The 23,124-nt window shown below is 34.7% G+C and overlaps 1 protein-coding gene across 1 annotated transcript; it reads left to right on the top strand.

Annotated features, from left to right (window-relative positions):
• The first annotated feature begins 12,607 nt into the window (after positions 1-12,607).
• LOC108722443 (uncharacterized) lies at positions 12,608-14,530 on the top strand. The gene is made up of 3 exons (XM_018447565.1): positions 12,608-12,782; positions 14,149-14,273; positions 14,356-14,530. The coding sequence occupies exons 1-3, from the start codon at positions 12,747-12,749 to the stop codon at positions 14,528-14,530; spliced, it is 336 nt and encodes a 111-aa protein (XP_018303067.1). The 5' UTR covers positions 12,608-12,746.
• The last annotated feature ends 8,594 nt before the right edge of the window (positions 14,531-23,124 follow it).

Consider the following 23,124-nt stretch of genomic DNA (forward strand, 5'->3'; position numbering starts at 1 on the left):
ACCGTAATAAGACTATTATTCTGCTACACTTTCACCTTTTCGGGACGAACACGCACGTACCTATGGACGCAAATAATAATTGAGTGCCTTCCAACAAGATACACACATGACATGTGACCCAGTGCATCATTTCATCCTTATTGTTCGTCAATGTTAAACAAGGATGAGATGACTGTGTTATACTGATACGTTTGTTAAAAAATACCCACTATTATACAATACAATCAGACCGGTTTTATCGCGTTCTTGCATGAAACTGACGAGCAAATATAACCAAAGCTCATGGATTTCTGACTTCTTTGTAAATTAAATCGCACTGTGCTCGCTCATTATTTCTCGCCGTACCACGGTACGTTCAAGGTAACGCGAGCCATTATTGTTTCATACGCTCGCGCCTTTGAGTTCCATTTCCCTCCAGCAATCCAGTTCCCTCGCCCTCGCGCGGAACGGTATTTTAAGGCGGTCGAGAAGAAAAAAAAGAATCTTCTTCGCTGATATTCATCACCGTATTTCACACGTGACGCGAAAAAAAGAAAAAAAAACCCGTACTGATTTTTCGCGAGTTAACAGCGGTCTGTCGCCCTTCGGGATAACTGTAATCCCTAGTCTATTCTTCGGGCGCATGAACCGTAACCGACGGTTGACAAGCTTATCAAATTGCACGCCTATTTGAGATTCTCATTACACGCATTACAATGGATGACGTGGTGATATCTATCATTATGCACACACACGAGGGTCGAGGAAGGCCGGTCAGTGCTTTCATCGGGTAGCGTGTGCACGCGAAAACTCGGCTCAAGAACCGCGGGGCCGTTGATGATGATGCAATGAGAAGATACTTGAAAACCGTCTTGCAGATAGATCGATGTGAATATAAATCAAGAATTAAATTGTTATAGATGGTTTTTTTAATTAGAAAAAATATTTTTTGTCTTTTTAGATATAAGGATATAGAATAAGAAATATCTAACTCATTTATATAAGTTGTATTATTGACTAAATTATTAATAATTTATTTATAGATGATTTTTTTAATTGGAAAAAATATTTTTTTATATCTAAAGAGATATGAAAAGTTATTATCTATTAATTTGTATGATTTCGATCCGAATCAAATTTTAGACTTTATTCTTACCTCTTTCCAAATTTAAAAGTAAGTCTTTTCAAAATTATCAATCAATACGTCCATCGATCCAACCAATAACTAACATACAGATTGTATAAAGATGAAACTTCTTAGGATGCGGTCTACTTGGTGCTATAAAGCTTTTGATTGACCAATAAGAAGAAAGAATTTTATTAATTGACCAATCAAAAAATGCTTGAAGTATTCGTAGAATCAAGTGGACTGTAACCATAATTAAAGCTTCAAATCACATTTCATTTTATTCCATATTTTACTTATAAGGAAAAAGAAAAGAAACATGGTGACGGACGAAAATAGAAGTTGACTTATAAAGTCAAAAGAATTCAAAATAATTAAATAAGTATATATTGTGTGTGTATCTGTGTGTCTACGATCAAAGTAAAGTGAAAAAAATATTAGTTGAACTGACAAACTGCATATCACAACAAAAATATTTTTTTCTGATTTTGAAAAAGAACTATTTTTATAAAGTTAATTATTAATAGTATAGTCAATGTATAACTATGTATAAATAAGTCATGTATTTGTTATTTTGATATTACATATAAAAACATTGTTTATTACATCTCTATGCATGAAGTTACAAACATATTTCATATCTTTAATATCTAGTTTAATATGTCTGACTTATAATATAGTCTTTCATATAGTTTGTTCTAAATATAAACGGATATTTGAAAAATTTTCGACAAATATATACGAAATTATGAAGCAGATATTTAACGCGTTCAACATCTTGCATTGCCCGTTAACATGGCTTCTCGCAGATCTTGCCGATATCATGCAAGTATCTACATTTTCATATGTTGATTCTATCAAACGCAAACGCGTTGGAAACTCGAATCTCATTAATTCCGCCGAGCTGGTCGTAGCACCTAAATAGTCAGAAAGCAGCGACCATGGCTGATAGCTTCAGTTGTTTATCCGCCAGCTATTCCTGTCGAGATATTTCCAAGACTTGCTGTTTTACTGATTCCGTTGGAGGTTCTACAGAAAAACTTATCATTGCATGTCCTAATGTCAAAAAGATATTCTTCTTTTCGACGCAAGTTGTTAAATGCTAAATCCAGTCAAATCTGACTTTAGATTCGCACCAGTGAATTGCTATACAGTGAAAGAGGTAAATCTGAATTGGTTTCTCAACGAAGTCAAAGATAATCTTACGAATAGTTTTCTATGAAAGTATGCAGTAAAGGAAAGTAAAGGAATTTATCTAGGAAGTTACGCGATTTACGAGTTATTTCCGTGTCTTGATTAAATGCATTAATACATCATTAACCTTCGAGTAGATATGTGGGGTGTCTCAGCACCCCAGGCAGTTTTTTTTTAATATTTCATACTTTTAGTTTGGTAACAGAACTCATCGATTTAGTATCTTCTTATTATTGATTACTTGACAAATGGAAGTAATAGTAGCTCATCGATATTGAAGCAGTAAACAGTGATAGAGCGTCAAACATGCTGGGAGTGCTGTACCCACTTGTGTTTTCTTATGTATTGTAAATTAAATTATAAAAAGTAAATAATTTTATTTTTCTTTTGTTTTGATTCTTTTGTTTCAATTCTATAAAACAAAATTTAATTTTACGTTTTTTTACCTCAAACATTGACTGTTTTACATATTTTTGTCATTAAAATATTCATTTCTTCTAAAAAAAAGTATTAATTTGAAATATTCTTTGTATCTTCTATTTCGCTACTTATCTTATCTTCAACTCAATATTTTTTAATGACAATTTTGTACGATTTATGTTTCAAGATACTATTTAATTTCAGAATATTTGTATTTTAACTCTTTTTTAGGTTTGAGTTACATTTTTTAATAATAAATGGTGTTAAGAAGTAAAATGAGAAAAATCCATAACTAAAAACGCCGTTCTGGAAAAAAAAATTAAAAAGTATTATCCGGAAGTATTAAAGTTCATTACTTTTACATTGCTCTATCTCATTAGAGTCTAACTAATGTATAAATTTAACTAAAATATAATACTCTAGTAGAAAATATAATTATAAATATAAAAACTAACTTTTTGGGGTACCCCATCTTCCTACTTGCGTTTCAAGAATCCACCTACCTACTCAAAGGTTTCGTAAATATTGCAGTTCATTTCATCAAGACGAAAAACAACCTATACCAAGTTTCTCGCTCTGATAAAGTAAATTGCAATATTCACAGAAGGTAAGCATTTAACGATGTATCAAGACACGGAGATAATCCGCGTAACTTCCTTAAAAAAGATGCTCGTACAAGCCTCGAAAGTATTAAAAGAATTTATTTTATAGAGAAAAAACTGAATAGTTCCTATTATATTAATGTTTGCATCTTTTTTTTCTTTCATTTTTTCATTCGCTTCTGGATCCATAACTAGGCCATCTTGGTTGTGCACGTGCAGGTAACTTGGGGTAACTCAAGTGTATATTCACGTGCACGGCCACGTGTGACGGGATACGCCGATGCGTACGCGTGCAAACGCGTGTATTTGTCCCGCTCGCACTTAAACGGCACACTACTGCTCTCGACAAAACAAGTGGTCTAGCCAGTCCACGAGCAAATTACCCACACTTATTCCGCGGCTACGTACGTAAGCGAGCAGCCAGGACGTCTTCATCCCAACATCAGGGGGCTGCTGCTGCTGCAGCTGCAGCGTCGAGCGTCGATGCAGCAATCGATGCAACGCGCACGCCGGCTTGTCCCGTTGCTCAGCCGGCCATGATTTTTCTGGTCTCACGCACGATCGGTCCCATCGATAATTATCGACGCCACTTCTATACCCATGACGTGCCTTCTTCGTCTCCGACGACTCCAACGAGTTGCACCGTGAATCTGCATGACCCCTCTCAGGACGCTGACCCGCGTGTTTTCATTCGCGAAGTAAACGAGTATTTTTCCGTGGTCAATGATAATTCGAGTGAATTGAATCGTTTCTTAAGATTTGTTCAGACTATTCTATAGTATAATTATATTTTTAAAAAACCTTTTTGAGTTCTCTCTGAATAGTAAAGAGGTTTCTGCACGGAAAGAATAATTTTGCTGAAGTATCCAAAAATTTAGTTAGATACAAATCTGAAAATAATTTTTTTGTCCTTATAGAAGTTTAATATTATAGTACTGGCCAATTAATTTTGCCACTTATTTTTTAGTATTGTTAACGAGTATAAAGTACTGTTAACAATATTTTGAATACCTATCAAAATAAGTGGCAAAATTAATTGGCCAGTATAAAATTTTTACGAAGGTAGATCATTAAAATAATTATGTAGGAAACTCAAGTATAATGAGCAGTGTTGCAAACAATTTTTACATTTTAGCAATCAATGAACGTCTAACATAATTATTTTGTTAATTATTTTACAACAAAATTATTTTCAAATTTTCATAGAATTTTTAAATATTTAATTAAATTTGTAGATACTTTTTTCAAACTGTTCTTTCCATGTAGACAATTAATATTATTGCAAGATATTTGATATTGCACAAAATTATTAATCGTCTGGAAGCGCGCTATATTGATTATTTCTTTTGAATTGTCTAAGGAGGACGAACGTGACTTACACAATGTTTATTTTAATTTGTTAGAAAAATTCTTATAAAATATTATTACTTTTATATAGTATAAATATAAAAATATGCTTTAAAAAGAGGTTTTGTGTGTAGTAGTTACTGGGATGGTCAGTCGATACAATTTCTCTACGATGCGAAATTCGTTTTTATGAAACAAGCTGGGTCTCTTCGCATCCTCGCGCGAATGCATTCAGATCGTGTTCACGGATGACGCGTAAAGTCACTCCCACGGGTCCCGGTTTTAGCGATTTATCTACCTACAATCCTGTTATTTCTTCAGTCGGCGATCTCGGTAAATATTACGATTGGCGCGATAAAGCGGCACCTTTCGCGGCACAATACCGTCATTCGCGTTCCCTTTGAGTGCGAAGCAGCAACCGTCGCCTAATGTAAATGAAGTTCGCGCAACGGTGTCCATGCAAGTAGCGTGTGAAACCACGACGTATTAATGGACCATTCCATTTTACTATACTGAGTAATAACTGGAAACGAGACTTGTACATGCGCGCGTACACTGCTATGCTGCTAAATTCTGAATCGTGTGAATCGTCCACTACAAATTTGTGCGACGTTTTAATCTTGAGCTTTACGGTAATATCAAATGAGATACAAGATAACTGGATATTTACACGTTAAGTACCTAGCGTTCACCAAGCGAAATTAATGATCGTCTTCTGATCGTGACCGAGAGTATAATTAATGATGCCCTAGCGGCGAAATTAATTATTATACTTTGGCGTAGTACGAGAGAAATTATATGCCTTTGCGGATTATTTTGTGTTTTGCAAAATAAGCCGCATGTGACTATTTATGTTGAACAATTCTGAGATTTTGTCAGAACTCTTTAAATTCTTCTTACCCTTAGGCCATTATGCTCCATAGCTCGTTTTAATATGTATTAAGCTAAAATGACTGTGAAATTTTTCGTAATGTCGAACAAGTTTCAACGCTGCAAAGTTTACTCTTTTTTTTCATGGCGATTGCACGTAAGGACGACTTCCCTCGTTTGAAGGAAAAGAAGTCTTTCGGTGCGGCGTAGAAACGTGACCGTCGCCGAAGAGAATATTATCCCAGGCGTGCTAGAAACGAGCCTCCACATTCCTCGCAATCAGTCCAGTGTGCATACCTGTTTCTGATTCCACCGTACTACGCGGATAAAACATTCGCCCGGTTGGACCTGAATGCGTATAGAAGATGACTGTTCGCTGAATCGATCCGACAGTGATTCTGAACATTGCCCACTTAAGGACCGGTCTGCCATGGACCAACTTGCCGTCGCGAAAGAACTCGCAGAAACAATGCATTCTCTTATCGTGACGCTTCAGTGTCCATAACTGTCTCACATTTATTCGCCTGACAGTCTCGTGAGTCTCGTCTAAACAAGATCTTCAAATTGTACATCTGAGCAGATTTAATTTTCCCAATTTCGAAAAGTGATTTGTTTGGACCGGTATCGGTAAAACAATTCACACAAACTTATATTCGTACATTTTTTGTGAAGAGTTACAAATTGAATTATAATTATTACGTTTAATGTATTAAATGCTCAAAAATTTATTTTTAAACAATTATGTTTGCTGCATTGTTAACATTTTTTATTATCCATTGTCATAGACATTGGAGTTAAACCTTAAGAAGATCGTGAAATATTTGATACTTTATTTTGACATAGGTAATATAGATTGGAAACAATGTTTATAAGCGCAATACGAAATTATTTTCTAGTGTCGTACGCGATTCCTTGGCTTATTTACTTCATATTACTGGCAATAATTCGCATGTGCAACCAAGCGTGTCATACAATATGCCTTCTCTTAAATACTGCCATGAATTTCAATACGCATATCGCGACTTCACGATATACAGTACTGTTCTAAAAAAATATGTTTAATTTTGAAATTTATACAAGTTTTTAAAGCTATTTTTCTTAAAAATGAGCTTGGCGTGTTAAAATTTTATTATATATTTTTTTAATAAACAATCACTTCACGTTTTGTGATTGCAGTGCATATTTATTCATCGCCAAAAATATTAACTGTTGCGTATGTTATATGTATACAGATAACGCAAGTTTATCAGTATTTGTTTTCTATAATAAAAAAAATATAAAAATAGTGATATAAATAGAAAATTCTATGAACAGTTGTTTCGTCAAAATAACAGATTCTTTCCCAATTTTTAATTGGGAAAATAAACTAATCGTTAGATATCTAATTAATTTGTTATAGGATCTTTTAAATGATATTTAACAAAAAAGTTTAATATCTATATTTTTATAACAATTTTCTAAATTTCTATAAATTAAATATTTCTTCGAAAATCTGATATTTTATATTGGGAATATTGGATAGTGTGCAATAACACGTCCCGATTACACATAACTAGATACATACGTATTAATCTTGATTCGGACAGCGTGTATATGGCTGTATGTATGACCACGTCGATTGCGATTCTTTCATTTGAACTATGCGGAATGATTTAGTCGTGACTAATCGCTCTGAAACAAAGCAATCAATATCGTATGTAAGCGCTTTTTTTCATAACAACAGAAATATAATGCGTGCATGCAATCAGTTGATTCTAATGTCTTTGAAATATGGAAAAATATCAGACATTGGATTAATAATTGGTATGATGTAATAATTAGAATATAATAATTGTTATATATAAAGCAGCTTTTTTAAATGAAATTCGCATTAAAATGTAAATTAAAATTCATAGATGAAGGATACTTTATGCAAAATATATTCCAGTGAATCATTCAAAAATGTTTCAAGAATAATAGAAGCAACATAGCCGACTCTCTGAAATTGCGTTTCCCGGCGAACAGAATTCATTTCGAGTATGAGTTATATATATGCGACGAGCGTACGGGGCAAATGTATTTAATCCATGATTAAAACGGCGGATGAATTGCAAATCCCGACGTTAGGCAGCCATCGCAGTGTTTAATGCTTTTTAGCTTCTGCGTTCTCGCGAAAGCTCCGCCGAGTCACCATCAGCAATATCCACGCGAATGGAATTTCAATCTCCGCAAATGGAACATCGTGGTCCCATGGCGTAAAGGTCACCAACCGACGAAGTGTACGATTCGATGGACAGCTTGATGATGCTCCGGGTCGTAGCGGTCGTTACCCGGACTAAGTGGTCCGTCGTTGCCATGACCAGAGTAAAGTGCTCTATATTCCGCGTATAGCCTGTCCGAACAACGAGATAATACGCGTATACACTGCAGCGTCTTCGGTTCGGTATCGAGGCAACGATTTAAAGTCGACACGCTACGGCATGCCACTTACCTTGGATTTCTGCCCACGTCCCGCGGATACCAGAACTATCGCAGCATCCTGCTTTCGGCAGTCGAGAGTTAGTTGCCGCGTGACAGTCCGAAACGAGCGGATATCATTATAGAACAGAGTTTTCAATGTCATGGAATTTGATTAAGTCAATGAATAACATTTATATTAATCTACTCTTATTAATTTACACATACGTAAAGTCACAATTTATAAATAAAATTATTCGTCTTTTTATAGATCTGAAGTCTAAATGATAGCTGTTCTATTTATTCAAGAATCGCATATGTGTCAATTTCATAAATTGAAATACATTACATTCTGCATTTCTACATTACATATTAGCACTAGAGACTAATCTAGGCTATTGTCTAGAGGCGACAAGTTTAGGGGGGCGGCATTTTTTGAAAAGAAGTTCTAAAAAAATAACCATTTTTCCACGTGAATGACTGACAAAATTTTCCATCGCTCACTAGAGGTTTGTTCACATCGCATGTTCCAATATGCTCCTATTATAACTCCTACTCACTTCGACAAGCGGAACTAAATATATCATTATTTTTTACGAAAATGATAGTTAAATTTGACACTATATCGTGTCAATTTCACACTATATAGTATCAATTGACACTGTATAGTATCAAATATAGTCATTGTTGGTATAAAATAACGATATGTTAAGTAGGAGCAGTGGCGACTCACGTTAAGTTAAACACGTTAAGTTGACACTATAGATTTAACAGTGTAGATTTTTCCTACATAAAAAAATGAAGATCATCTCCACTTTTTTAAATAGAATTATATGATTTTTTTACATAGTATGATTCCTCTAATTATTCTACATAAAGTATTAAGATAAAGATATCAAAAAACCAATAGTTTATGAAATATTTTATTATACTTTATTCTGACATATGCAAACATAACATGTTAAATATGTCGTAAACTATTAATTTTTTAATAATAGTACTTTAATACTTTTATATACAGAATAATAAAGTGAATCAATTGGTAAAAAAAAATACACAGTTGCTTATTTATAAAAATATCTATTTTGCCTACATATTTTTTGAAACGCACAATTTTAGTTCCACTATAGGTTATGTAAATTTTATACATATGATTTACCTATGTATTTGTACATACTTTTTGTACAGTACATATAGATTGAATAGATGAATCTGAATTGGAAATAAATTGAACTCTTAAATAATAAATTAATAATTCTTTGCAAAGAGAGAAAGAAATTATATCGTGATATTTTTTTTAATTATAAAATGTGTCGCGCATTTCTGTGAGCACATTCTACAATTCTTCTCATAGCTATCATTAAATCGTATTATCCGGAATTATATAGAGAAACTGCAACGTTATTTCTCGCTTGTAATTTTGTGTCACGTTCCTGTCGTTTTCTCAATGATAGCGAACGAGACGTGTCTCATCCGATGGTGTTGCATGAATTCGCGTAGATTGCACGGGAAATTCGCGCGAGAGCGTGACACACGCGGAAGCGCACGCTAGCTAGCAACAATGAATCGTTGAAATAATCAGTCCTTTCGTAACGACGGAAGGATTCTGCAGTAAGTCACTCAGTCAGTAGTCGGTCAATGAGGCGTGGGATTGAATCCCGAGAGGTGCGACGAGAGAGTTAATGAAAGCTCTTTGCGCAACGCAGCTTGTTAGAGAATGGCCAATTTACTTTTATTGTTTCAAGACAAGAATTTCGTACGTGCGTCCTCGGCGCGAGTCCTTGCTGAGGTGTGACACGCTTTCTTGCAACACATCCTTTTTGCAAACACGACAATTCGCGTTACACAATTGCTACTCACGTTCTTTAATTTTGAAGCAAGTTGTCTTTGTAATCGCGATAGTTTGTTCGTGCTAAGAGATGTGTGAAAAGCGAGTAGACAAATTTATACCGGTTTATTATCGACTTATATAATCGTTATAATTAATAACGGTTTCAAATAACATTGTTATCAGTTCGCTTACGAAGGCAGCATGTCGAAAGAGCATTGACAAAAAGATAAGCGCAGCATACATGCGATATCTGCGGACTGAAACATCTGTCTAATTTTATTTTACTTAATCGATATATGTATAATGTCATTTTTATAGACTTAATTTTTACAATAAGTTTATCCTATAGATAAATCTATTTCTTGTCAGATCGTTCGTTGAGAATATCTCCTCGGATCATATCGCTATAAATACTCTTCTGCGATAACGAGCGTGGATAACTCGACATTGTGCGTGATAAAAATCATACCAGTCCACTTGCGCGATAACTGACCGTGCAGACGATACGCAAGATATATCGAGAAATTCTTTAACGACAAAGTTCTTCGTTCCTCGAGAGAGACTAGTCATCCCAGTCTTGTCTCGACCTGTCCAATAATTAATCGACGCGGTCTTATGGAGTATCGGTCTTGCAGATATAATTAGTACTTAATACTCGGTTTCTTTACTAAGTCTCAGAATTCTGTCTTAGGTTCTTCATTTAAATTTTTTATAAAGTTGTGTATTTAACCGACCTAAACGAAATCAGTTTGATACTTTTTGGTCTGTATCATAATACCTAAATTATTTTCGTCGTCCTTGCGCGTACGATGTTAAGTACTCTTATTAAAATTTTATCGTTATAAATTCTACCTCACGTTTCAGCGCGCAGATTTTTATATGGAAACGTATTAATTGGTGTTCCCCTGCGAGGAATTCTTCGCGTAAAACTGGTCCTGTATGCGTGCATATGATGACAGAGATAATAATCCTCGCATGTTTCTCGTTTAATCAACTCCAAACGTGGATTTCCATGTCATCTTGATACACCTTGCTTCGCAAGCGGACTTCTCTAGTTATCTGTATCGCATAACGAGAATTTCGTCTCAATGCGAATATATGGGCAAGGGTGCAGCCGTGCGCGCAGCGCGGGTCAAGGGGCAGCACGTTTCTCTCATTATGTTCCTCGCCTCTTCGAAATCCTAACTGTACAGTACGCTCACCCCGCCCAAGGAGTCGCCATCACCATCACCACCGCCGTCGTACATGGAACGCAGGAACGTGGTCGATTATTTCGCCGAGTCCTCGACGAAGGATCGTGCGAGAAGGTCGAACTCTGCCGCCGATGCGCGCTAAGGGTCTCCCTGAGAATCGGTCATCGTAATTTACGGCGACGGAAACTGCCAGCGTCGCTTCGATCATTAAACCCCCCTGATTTTCGTAAAACGTAAATTAAATTACGTAAGTTAAATTACGATTTTTGCAAACGAGAGAGAAAGAGAGAGAGATGCGGGAGAGAAATAGCACGAATTTGGAGTAGGTTTTTACTGCAATTGAAAATCGAACGGGTATCTTCGTCAATATAAGAGAAAATCTCTTGGTTTGAGATTTTATATTTATTTAATTAACATTTTATTTTATTCGATCGCGGGAAGAATGATTTTGCTGAATCTAAAAATTTAACTAGATACATGTTTGATAATAATTTTGTTGGACTATCAAAATAATTATGTAGGAATCTCAAGCATGATGAGCAATGCCACAAAAAGTTTCGATATTCCAGCGTTCTACATTATTTTGATGGTCCAACGAAATTATTTTTAGATCAGTATCTAACTAAATTTTTAGATACTTCAGCAAAACTGTTCTTTCCGTACAAATTTTGTATATTTTCGTCTTATAAACTTACTCCAATTCATTATTGCATAGATAGGAATTACGTATATATGGTTACGCAGGATCGGTTTAGATGCCATGTTCTCTCGCGAAGCAGCTGCGCTGGAACGAAATGGAAATTTGCAAATTGCTGGTCGTGAGACGGGTTAACGTATACATTGTCGGGAGATTCCCGAAGGAAACTCGAAATCATCTCCGTGTCTGTAAGTTCCGTGATCGGCCCCACTTTCCTTCCACCTCCTTCTCTCTCTCTCTCGTACATAAAAGAGATGAGTGCGCGATGTTAAAGACCGAGGCAATTCTTCCTCTCCCTCGTGGCGATGATCCATGAACGCGGGATGCATGTCGAGTAAGTACGTAACCCCGAGGTGCTTTCTTAGAACGTAGGGCTTATTAATCGGCGATAATGCACGGCAAGGTTGCCATGCGATAGCGCTGGAGTCACGCCATCTCGAGAAACGCCATCGCCGCTTGCCGTGCCTTCTAATATACGACATCCACTTTTCTGATATACGGCTACACTACGATGATAGAAAGTATATTTTGATATTTTTTCACGGCCAAACGATGGGAATAACGAGTATACCGTTGCGTGGGCCGCAAGTTTCCGGCCAGCTGGTTATTTCAGGATAATTATTAGAGGGAGAAGTATATTAACGTCGCCTTTTCGGTGATAGTCATTTCCTTTTCGTAATATTATTAGTTAATTACATCATGACAAGAGCTTGATTTATTATCTTTTGAATTAAGCCATAAAATTCAACGACGTTGACAGTTTAAAAGTTAGAGCTTGCATAACGTGATATTGCTATGTAATCATCCAGTTTAATCGTTCGCGCTGATCTTATCGATATTTATGGATGCAGATTACGCGCGATGATGAAAAAGTAAAGTCTTGCGGTCGCCAGTTTGAAGGTGGCATTTTAATTAGCACGTACAGTCGAGCTCGCCCCTTAAGTTGTTGATCGTGATAATGACATTTGTTCCGAACATTGAATTGGTTTGCGGAACCGATCCAACCGTAATCCGTTAACGAAACCAACCTCAATTAAGTAGGAAACCGATAATGAGGTTTGCCGCTCGCCATCGAGACCGGCACGAGGTACCACAACTAGTTGTAGCGACTTATCTACTTTCACATTCCGCTGAGCGCGAAACGATTTGCCTCCGGTGCTTTATTAACGTATGTACTTTAATTGCGAGTGCAACAACCCACCGTATTCGGCGACGATTAATCTCGTTTGTCGGCTCCGCGAACATTTCCCGATGTATCATTCCAAGCGTCAATACACAATCTCGTTTGAAAAAAAAACCTTGACACCGCCCATGATTGATCTGTAATTAATCCTTGGAGCAAACTTGTAGCTTTGGAGAGTTCTAATGAACCAATCACGTATATTAATTATTATCTACTTGCACAAAAGATTGCATCCAGAACATTTTAAAATTAAATTTACAAGATTAATATCATTGTTCTTGTCTATCACATAAGTGAATTGATGAAAATTTTTCTCAGAATTTTCATACGGATTGAAACACTTTTCAAAGCTACTGAGAAAATCTACATCTTTTAGAATTCTTCATGTATATGAATTCTGAAGTATTCTAAAATTTTTTTAAGTTTTCTCATTCTATAATTTCTGAAAGGATATCTTAAACTTTTTCAGATTTTGTAAGATTTTATTCAAAATTATAGGATAAGAAATTTCATGAATCTTAGAATATTTTAGATTTCACATATACGTATAAAGAATTCTAGAAAAGATATAATATAGGGACAATTTCTCGGCATTTCTAAAAAATATTCCAGTTTATATGAAAAGTTTGAGAAATTTTCTAAAAACTTATAAAGTTTAGAAATTTTGAAAAATTCTGAATTTTACATAAACATTTTAAAAAATTCTAAGAAAAATGTTTACCAAAGTGAATTATAATTTCATGAGATGAAATATCAAAAATATGTCGACAAAACTTCTCTCTAATGCTTAGAAGATATTTTTAAAATGTAAACTGATGCGCTAAATATATCTTCTTTTGTCTAACAAAAATAGTTTACTAATTTAAAATATATAAATTAACGGCAAAAAATAAATGAAAATTCTTTGCTTTTGTGAAGTTGAACTTGACATATAGTATTGGATTGGCCGATAATTCCGTGAGATTTTTTACCTATACATGAAAGACAATTTCTTTATAGAAAACAATAACTTTAGTCAAGAATGTATTAGCCGTTGTGATTCACTATTTGCTATCTTTCGAACAACTTTATAATCCCTTGCTGAAGGACTTCGTGTTTTATTTCTGTCATAAAAGTATTGAGCATGGTGCATCTTGAACAGAAAAATCTCTGAAAAAAACGAAATCTCGCAAACCACTTCTGGCACATGCGTTCTTTGCACTTTCACCATACACCGCACACATCTTTTTACAAGTTTGCGCAATAATATACATTTGTCTTATATTTGAAGTTTGCCGCTGGACCAAAGAACCTCATGAACACGAGAAAAAAAATCAGTAAAAGATTTCTCCTCCTAAGTTGCGTACGATGTCAGCGTTTCTCGGCAAAAGATCTTAAAGGCATAAACTCGATTACGTGAGTCAAATTCGCTACAGAGTCCGGCGTGACCGCAGTTGCAGACATTTTATTTATTAAATGAATTAATTACCGTGATTAGTTATCTGGTGGAACACTCGTATACGCTCTTCAAAAAGCAGAATTTCTCAAGATATTCGAGATTTGCAGGGCTTACGACGCCTCCGGAACGGCAGTTACTCACAGGTAGCGGATCCACGAGAAGATTAAGGGCTTATTACGACTGTGACGGGCGATTAATGAATCGGCTACTATAACTTTGTACGGCACTGCCTAGCTGACCTCATGTAAAATAAATTCGTCGGCTTCTGATTACAACAAAAAACATGTGTTGCGGGCGTGTTCCGCTATTTATCGCGAGCCATTCGAATCTGTGATCAAGGCATTCTAATCGTATAGGCTTCGTAAAGCCAAGCTTACGTTCAATTTCTAACAACTAAAGCCAACTGCATTGTTAATAAAGGAGTGGATTATTATGATCGGCATATTAATTCGCGGTCAGATCGATACTGAACACCTTTCCTTTGAGTCCCGAGGCTATTGGTGTAAAATTTATTTGATTCCGCTTCGAATTAATATTACTCATGCAAGAGTTACACTGAAAAAAAAGATTGGCTGCTGCAGCAAATTTAGATGGTAAAATATAATATATTGAAGTTTTTTTATCTGAGACTAAAATAGTATTTCAATACAATAGTATTTTATGGAAAAAATGATTTTGCTAAAGTTATAGAATATAGATTGAGGTAAATCGGATCAATATAATTTTTGAAACAGTTGTTAATTTTGTTGTTCTTTTTTTTGAAGCTGTTTTATCATACTAGTTACATACAATACTAGTTACATACAACATTGCGTGCAATCCAATATCATCGATGATATAACAAACGCTGAATGCGTTAAGAAGTTTTGTCTCATATAAAATCGCAAATTTTGTGACAAAAAGAAACTTATAATGAAACTTATGCAAATTCTAATGTTTATAGTACATAGTTTGCTAAATTAGTAAATTCTGGTGAGCTGCTACACCTTTAAAATATACGGAGCGAATTGGATTCTGTCTTTTTTATTTTTTCGTTGTGCAATAAGAAATACCATTCTAATATATTATTTTATTTTATGAAATCTAAAGCAAAATTGTAAAAATTAAGAATAAAATTTATAATAAAACTCGATAACAAAATTTATCTTTTATTACTGTTTTACCAATGACTAAAAATTGATTCGATTCGCTTTGGTCTATCCTATCTGATTTAGTTAGATTTGAAAATAATTTTATCAGATTAACAAAATAACTATGTAGGAATCACATGCATGATGAGCAATGCTTGTAAAAAGTTTTGACATTCTAGCAACTAGTTTCAACGTCCTACATAATTATTTTGATGGTCCAACAAAATTATTTTCAGATTTCTATCTAGCTAAATTGTTAGACACTTTAGTAAAATCGTCCTATTTGTGCAGAAATTAGACGAGTTCCTTAAACGTTGGCGTAAAAACTCACACAATTTACATGCCGTTACGTCATTAAGGTAACTTTATGTAATTTACGCGATTCTTGAAAGAGAAAGGTACAGAAGACGTTGAAATTCATGTGGCTGTTAAACGAAAGTGAATCCAGTATATCCGGTGCGAATCACGACACGAACCCGCCGCATAATGCGAATTCACGCCTTATAAACACCGCATCATCCGCCGCGATGACCTTGATGTGACCTTCTTTTGAATTGGATGACCTTAACAACCTCGTCGGGGTCTCGCGAGGGCGAGTGTGAGCGTCCTTTGCCCACGATGGAAATCATACGATCCCGAAGAATGCGTTACATTACCGGACGGCATATAAGCATCAAAGCCGGATTTAATAAGCGGTTTCGTCTTTCGGTTAACGTGCGATGCAACTGTTGATTGGAGGTTTAATTAGTATAATTGGTGTCGACCTAACACGTTACAGCAAAACGTCCCGAGATTTATCGCCATCGATAGCTTTGATCAACAGCATTCAACAGGATTCAAAATCAAAGCCATTGGAGGTTGTACTTATTTTCATTTTTACGTAGAAATGAATTTTTAGTGCAAAAATGAAAATAAAAAGTACAACCTCTAATGGTTTTGATTTTGACAAATGTAATCCAGGACATGATCCTGAACAACATTCAAGAGGTTTTAGCCGTCGGTTGGACACCTTGCGTAATACTAATGCCGACTGTAACTTTTGAGTCTTATAACTCGAAAAATACTTAATGAAAATATATTTTATTATAGTGTTTTGAAAAGCTCTCGAGGTAAGCTACAAGAAAATGTAATAAAAAATGGGAGGTTCCATTTAAAAAATTCAAAATAGTCTTGCTCTCACTTTGACAACGCTATCCAAGGTCAACCAAATGGTACCATCTTGCTCTCCTCAAAGTCATACAACTTTTGTCTGAACATATTAGTCATTTGACACACTTTCAGAGATAATAGCTTGTGACACTTTACATGGGCCACCCTGTATATAGGGAACCCCCCATTTTTTGCATATTCTTGTAGCATTTAAAAAATTCATGTTGACCTTGACCTCATCTTGGTGATGCCCCCTATCCAAAATCCGTTATTTCCACCTTCTTTCCCTCAAGAAAAGCTACAACTTTCATATAAAACTTTTTCTTGTATCTCTCTTAGTTTCTGAGAGATATTCGCCTTGGACGATTAAAATGCCCCACCCTGTATATTAGTTTATTCAACTGTGTGTACATTAATTCTACATATAAAATTTATAATTGTCATTTTTATTGTCACTGTTTTTCTCTAAGTGTGTATTTTCTCTTTTTCTGTATTTTCACTGTATATATTTTTCCATTTTTTTTTTGTCTAATACTCATTTCGTGATTTTCGTCATCAATTATTTTGTCAGTATTAACAATTTTCGAATAAACACCTCTTCGATATTTTTTTAAAATAAATTATTGACACTGAAAATTACTTATTTGAAATTCAAATTGCTCTGTATATAATAAAATTTCACAGAAAATTTTCTCCTGTCTTTTTGCTTTTGTACACACGATTAATTTAGATCATAAACAACTAATTTTGCTACGCTTCGTGAAAGAATTTAACGCTCTTTAAAAGATCGCAATTTTTTATTTTTTCGAGAAAATAAGGCTGTTACATAAAAAGGGCAGAGCGTATTAGAATCACGCGAGGCTGGAATCGCCCGAGGCTGCGCCGAGCGCAACGGAAATCATTAATTGTACCTGAAACCTGAATTACAGGACAGCAGTACGGAAGCATTCTATGTGCGTGACGTACATAGAAACGCATAAAAAACATCCAACTAAAAGTCAAATGTTAGCGTATCTTCGAAACTGCTCGTCATTGTCGACAATTCGGGCCACAGGGACTCATTTAAGCAAGAAATCTCGTGGGTGAGATCATATCGCAATTAAGGGATTACGTAAATTTGAAAACAATACAGAGATAAAACGATACAAATTTCGTATTCTTTGGCTTCTCACAAAAACAATGCGCGATGTTATCTTTGTAAAGATAGCTAAGTTTCGATAATTAATAAAATGTTGGTAGCTCCAGCGATGGTTTTATCAATTATATGAAAATTCTGAAAACAGAATATTAATTTCACAGAGGTATCGATATTGTTGTTTACAGCGCGATGCATCAATATTATTTCTACGCCTTTTAATGAGTACTCGTAATTATTCCACGATAGTTTATCGAGATCGTTATGTAGGCATGATACGTAAGCAAGTCTGGTTATATAAATATTAATTAATTAATTAATTATGTACAATGTAAAAATATAGCTCATTTTTAATGAGAGCTCGTTACGAATCTCGTGATATCTTATCAATCACAAAATAAACACAAAAATGAAAACGCGAGATTGATAATGAACACTAATTTCATGATCATTTATAGACACATTACATTTATATAAAATTATATATTTTAATTAAACTTGTCAAAAATGATATACAATATTTAAATGAAGCAAAGAGAATGAAAATAAAATATTACAGAAATTATCAACAAAAGCTATATTATATTGTTAACATAAATTGTATAAATTAATAATTGAAATACAAATGTTTTTTAAATAAATTTTATTAAATCAATTCAATAATGATACTTGAACTTTAGATATTATTATTAATTTTGTTGTAATTTTAATATCTCATCGGGTATCTAACTGGAGCGCGTGAGAAAGAAATTATTGCTGCAGAAACATCCGTTATGATCGCGAACACCACGCCCGATGTAACCAAGGACGAGCAATGTGTTACATACCTATTATTTTGCCTGTGATTAGATACGCGCGTGAAATATGCCAAGTATCTATATACGCACACGTATGTGTACGTATTATTATACTAATGTATCTTCTTTTACACTAGCTATATTTGATAACTATATAGAAAACACACTGACTCTGGCGCACTTGCGCGACAAAGCACTTGTCCCCCTCCCCCCTCTCTCCTTCTCTCTCTCTCTCTCTCTCTCTCTCTCTCTCTCTCTCTCTCTCTCTCTCTCTTTCTCAAAAAAAGAAAAAGTTTGACCATTTTACTTTTTTTTTTCTTTCTCACAGCATATTTATTAAAGAATCTGGTTATTGTTCACAAGTGACGATTATATAATATAAAATTACTAAATTATGTACTCATTATCCTCTCGCATTGTGTTTGAGGATTGGCTTAAAAAAAATCAAATTAAAAGTTAATAATTACCGATAAAATGTAACTAAATTAAATTAAAAAGTTAAGAGTCTGAAATGTAACTAAGTTAAGTTAGAATTAATTAACTTTTTAACTTTTTAACTTAACTTTTATCTTTTTAACTTAATACTGCTCAACCGTATTGATTTTAATTGAGCGTAAATTCCTGGTGATCGTTTACACAAAAAAAAAGAATCAAGTACTTGTTCCCGGGTTAATATATTTGTATTCATTAATATTTAATGTAATTTTTCTTGAATAGATTATTTATAAAATTAAACAATCGACATAAGAAAAATTTTAACGTATACACACGTAAAATATGCATTTGCACATATACATATAAGAAACCATATGTATGTATGTATGTCCAAGCTGCTCGACGTTTTCCTTGGGTCTCTTGAAACCTACGGGCCATTCGAATGCAAAAGCCTTCGTAAAGCCCATGATGCATTGTCAGCCGATAGATGTTATTCCGGAGAGCCCAGCGGAAGAAACGGCTTTACGATTCTTGGCGAAGAAACGAGCTCCCGCCGATATTTCTCGTTCCGAGACACGCGGATCGATTTGCGTGCATTTACGCACGTGTACGTGCCTTACGTGGGATTTCGCGCTCCTCGGTGGGACGAACTTTTGGTCAAAAATCATTTCTCGAAAACGATGGTGACTAAACATTCGCCCAACGATCCGGTGTGTTCAGTATGAGACTATCGAAACTCTCACGACGGCCATCGTACTCGCGTGATCGCGCAGATTTTATCCGCTCGCTGTTTCCATGGACTCTATTATTACGAAGTGAAGGAATAAAAACGGATAAAAAATTATATATAATTATATTGTTTTTTTAAGTAGCAATGTCCATAATAATAATAATCTATTACTTATTATTAATATTCGTGATAATTTTAAACATATTTCCGTGTAAATTACCTCAAGTATTTTTGTCTTGTTCTGTTCAAAAGTATTAGTGAAAAAAATGTTGATCAAGAGATAATTGAAATCATTCGTAACAACATTGCGGCCTTCCAGCGTGATCTAAGTTGCTCTGTACGAGTAACCGGTGCCGTTTCGCAATCTCCTTGCAGCAAAAATCGTTTGCTGCACCATTCGTGACTTTCCATTGTGTGCCACATAAGACCACATTGCATTGCCACTGATCATTTCTCAGATCCACATTACGAAATATCATATATGTCGAGTAATTTTGTTAATTAGACACAATATTTCGTTTAACACTTTCAATGCTCCGTTGATTATACCTTACTTAAAAGAAGAAATCGCCGCGCTAAGAAAAATCGTAGTAATGTGTCTGACAATAAAATATCGTATTTAAGTTAGATTAAAATGTTACATTGCACATGAAGATGTAATTTCCTTATGTATATATTACGTAATTTCCTTATTTGGTGAAGTATAAAATAAATACCAGCATCTGCGCAAGATTTCTCGAAAAGGTGTATGAATAGGTGTAATAAGCTTTAAATCTTGCCACATTGTTGCGAGAAGGTAGAGTTTCATATAATTCAGAACCAAGATCATGATCTTGCATCGCGGTTCTTATTTAACTTTCCATTTCGTTCAATATTTATGATCGTGCGAGCTGCGGCTTTACGGGACTTTTTGATTGACATTAATTATGCAGAAGAACTAACGACAATAAAACCAAAAAAAAGAAATATATAATCGAGTCGTAAATCTTACTAGCACGTCGATGTGGGTTGGATAAAGGAAACAGAACCGAAGTATAAGTTGAATAATCGATTATATTTGGTAAAACATTTACAAGATAATAAGATTTTTTTTCATTTAACGTATGTTACATTTACAGGCAAGGCATCCTCAAGAACCGTACCAACTCTACAATAATCGTAGTAATGTGTAATGTTACTTATAAGAAAGTATGTACCATCAAATTATCGTTATCCGTTACTATTAATATTAATATTCTTTTATGATATATTATACTACTCTTAATATTTCTTTAGGAACAAATACATATTTTTTTTCATTAATCAATATACATCGATTCGCGACTATATATGAACAGTAGATCTGCACTTCCGCGTAGGCGAATTAAGGTACACGACGGATACGTTTTTATCGAACGTAGGAAAAGAAAGAAGAACAGAGTGGTATCGCACGTTTCTTCGGTCTCCATAAATTTCTCCTCTGTCTCGTCTCCTTCATCTTTCTCTTTTCCTTTTACTCCGTATTTTGGATGTACGTTAAGTTCCAAGTTTTTCGGATCAGTCGAGTTGCGAAAACTGCAACAATTATTTATATATATATATATATTGTATATATATTTTATACATATATTTATATATATTTCATATATATATTATATATGTATTTATATATATGTATATAATATATATATATATATCAATGACAGAATCAATTATTCGACTCTTATTTTAGAGTCACTTCTTACTTGGTCGAAAATAATATTTACAATTAATTCCTTTCGATTAGTTCTCGAATTTCACGAATCCAATCTTAGATTTAAATTCGTCGAGGTATATAATCATATTAATTATTAGCAGAACACGCAGTGAACATTATTGGTCATCGGATTCGAGGGGGGAGGGAGAAACATGTGGTACGCAAAACGGAGCTCGGCCCTCGCGATGTGGCTACAAAGATCTGAGGTGAATTACGTATAAATGTACGCTATTAATGCTAGTGGTAAGATATGAACTTGTCAATAACTGCTAATATCCATGAAGAAATGTGATGCCTGCTTGAAACCAAAGGGACAATGTGCGTAAAATGGTGGGCTGGGATGGCTGAGACTATTTATGTCGTACATGACAGAAGCATGATCGTGACGACGATTGACAATATACGGTAGAACAACGGTATCTATAGACTATTGCACTGTGTCGGTTAAAGAGACGAGTCCGTTTACTACGGGTAATAAATTGTATTCGTGGGGAGGGCGGCGTGTGTACCAACTTCGCAAGTATTCAAAGTTTCAAATGATTGAGGCAATAAGAATTAATTCCAATTGACGAAACGCTTTATTCGATCCTCTCTCACTAAAGTGCCGCGAACATTATTGTGATTTCGATCTCGCGATGACGGGCGCATTTTCGCCACGGTGATTTACTCGCAAACAGAAAAGGAAGATGGAAGAACGACTATCGTCGGTCAATAAAAGTCGTGATTTCCATAAAATCTTCGATGAGCGCATGTTCAATGATCGCGCGCACACATATACATGCACACATAATTTCTTTTTCTCTCTTTCACGCATTTTCTCTCTCTCTCTCTCTCTCTCTCTCTCTCTCTCTTTCTTCCAGTTCACTTTTTAATAAAATTCTTTCTTTAGATTTTTCTTGTTCATTTTTTTCCTCGTCTATTTTTCTATTTGCTTTTCTTTCATTGGAATGTTCTGCGCGGAGTTCGACGATGACAATAATCAGCAATTGATTGCATAAAGATATTTTGCATTTACATATATATTTATATATATACTCTTCTTTGTATCTAATTACTTAAGCAACTTAATTTCCACAATCTTTATATGCATTTCGTTTATAATGTACATAAACTATGTACAAAACAACGACAAAGTAGACTTAACGAGCGGAAACTCTCCGTGGAAAATGACGATTAAAGAACAAAGTAAACTATTCGTACTATCTCGCGAATTATCTTCTCGCGATTCCTTGATTCGCAATCAATAATATCAGTGATAATCATAATGGTAATAACAAGGATGATAATGATAATGATAATAATAAAAATAATAATAATACAATAGCGATAATAATCTAAATATTAATAAAAAGAATGATGGGTAAACTCATAATCTGAGACAGTGCGTATAGTTATCACGTAATCCACATGTAGTGGCATATATATCTATCTCCGTAGTATTAGTCAATGGAGAAAATGATTTCGCGCTTCCATAACAGAAGTGTTGTCTGACAGGAATAACGAAAGAAGAAGAACGCGACTCTTACATAGTACTATACGTACATTACCCATAATAATTAGTGTTCTTTGGTAACACAGTGATGCGTCCGGAGACCACGAATACGGTTAACGTATTGTCCGATCGTGACAAGATGGTCCCGAAATTATACTCCCGATCACTACGCTCCTCCGTTTCCAAAACGACTCTGGTCTAACTA

Source organism: Mycetomoellerius zeteki, unplaced genomic scaffold, assembly GCF_001594055.1.
Source record: "Mycetomoellerius zeteki isolate Tzet28-1 unplaced genomic scaffold, Tzet1.0 scaffold106, whole genome shotgun sequence".
NCBI classification, from domain to species: domain Eukaryota; kingdom Metazoa; phylum Arthropoda; class Insecta; order Hymenoptera; family Formicidae; genus Mycetomoellerius; species Mycetomoellerius zeteki.

Bases quoted from the DNA above. Each gene is read 5' to 3' on its own strand.
- LOC108722443 (XM_018447565.1), top strand. From the start codon at position 12,747: ATGAGGTTTGCCGCTCGCCATCGAGACCGGCACGAG. The intron at 12,783-14,148 runs GTACCACAACTA...TTATATTTGAAG, and splicing joins GCCATCGAGACCGGCACGAG to TTTGCCGCTGGACCAAAGAA. The intron at 14,274-14,355 runs GTGAGTCAAATT...TACCGTGATTAG, and splicing joins AAAGGCATAAACTCGATTAC to TTATCTGGTGGAACACTCGT.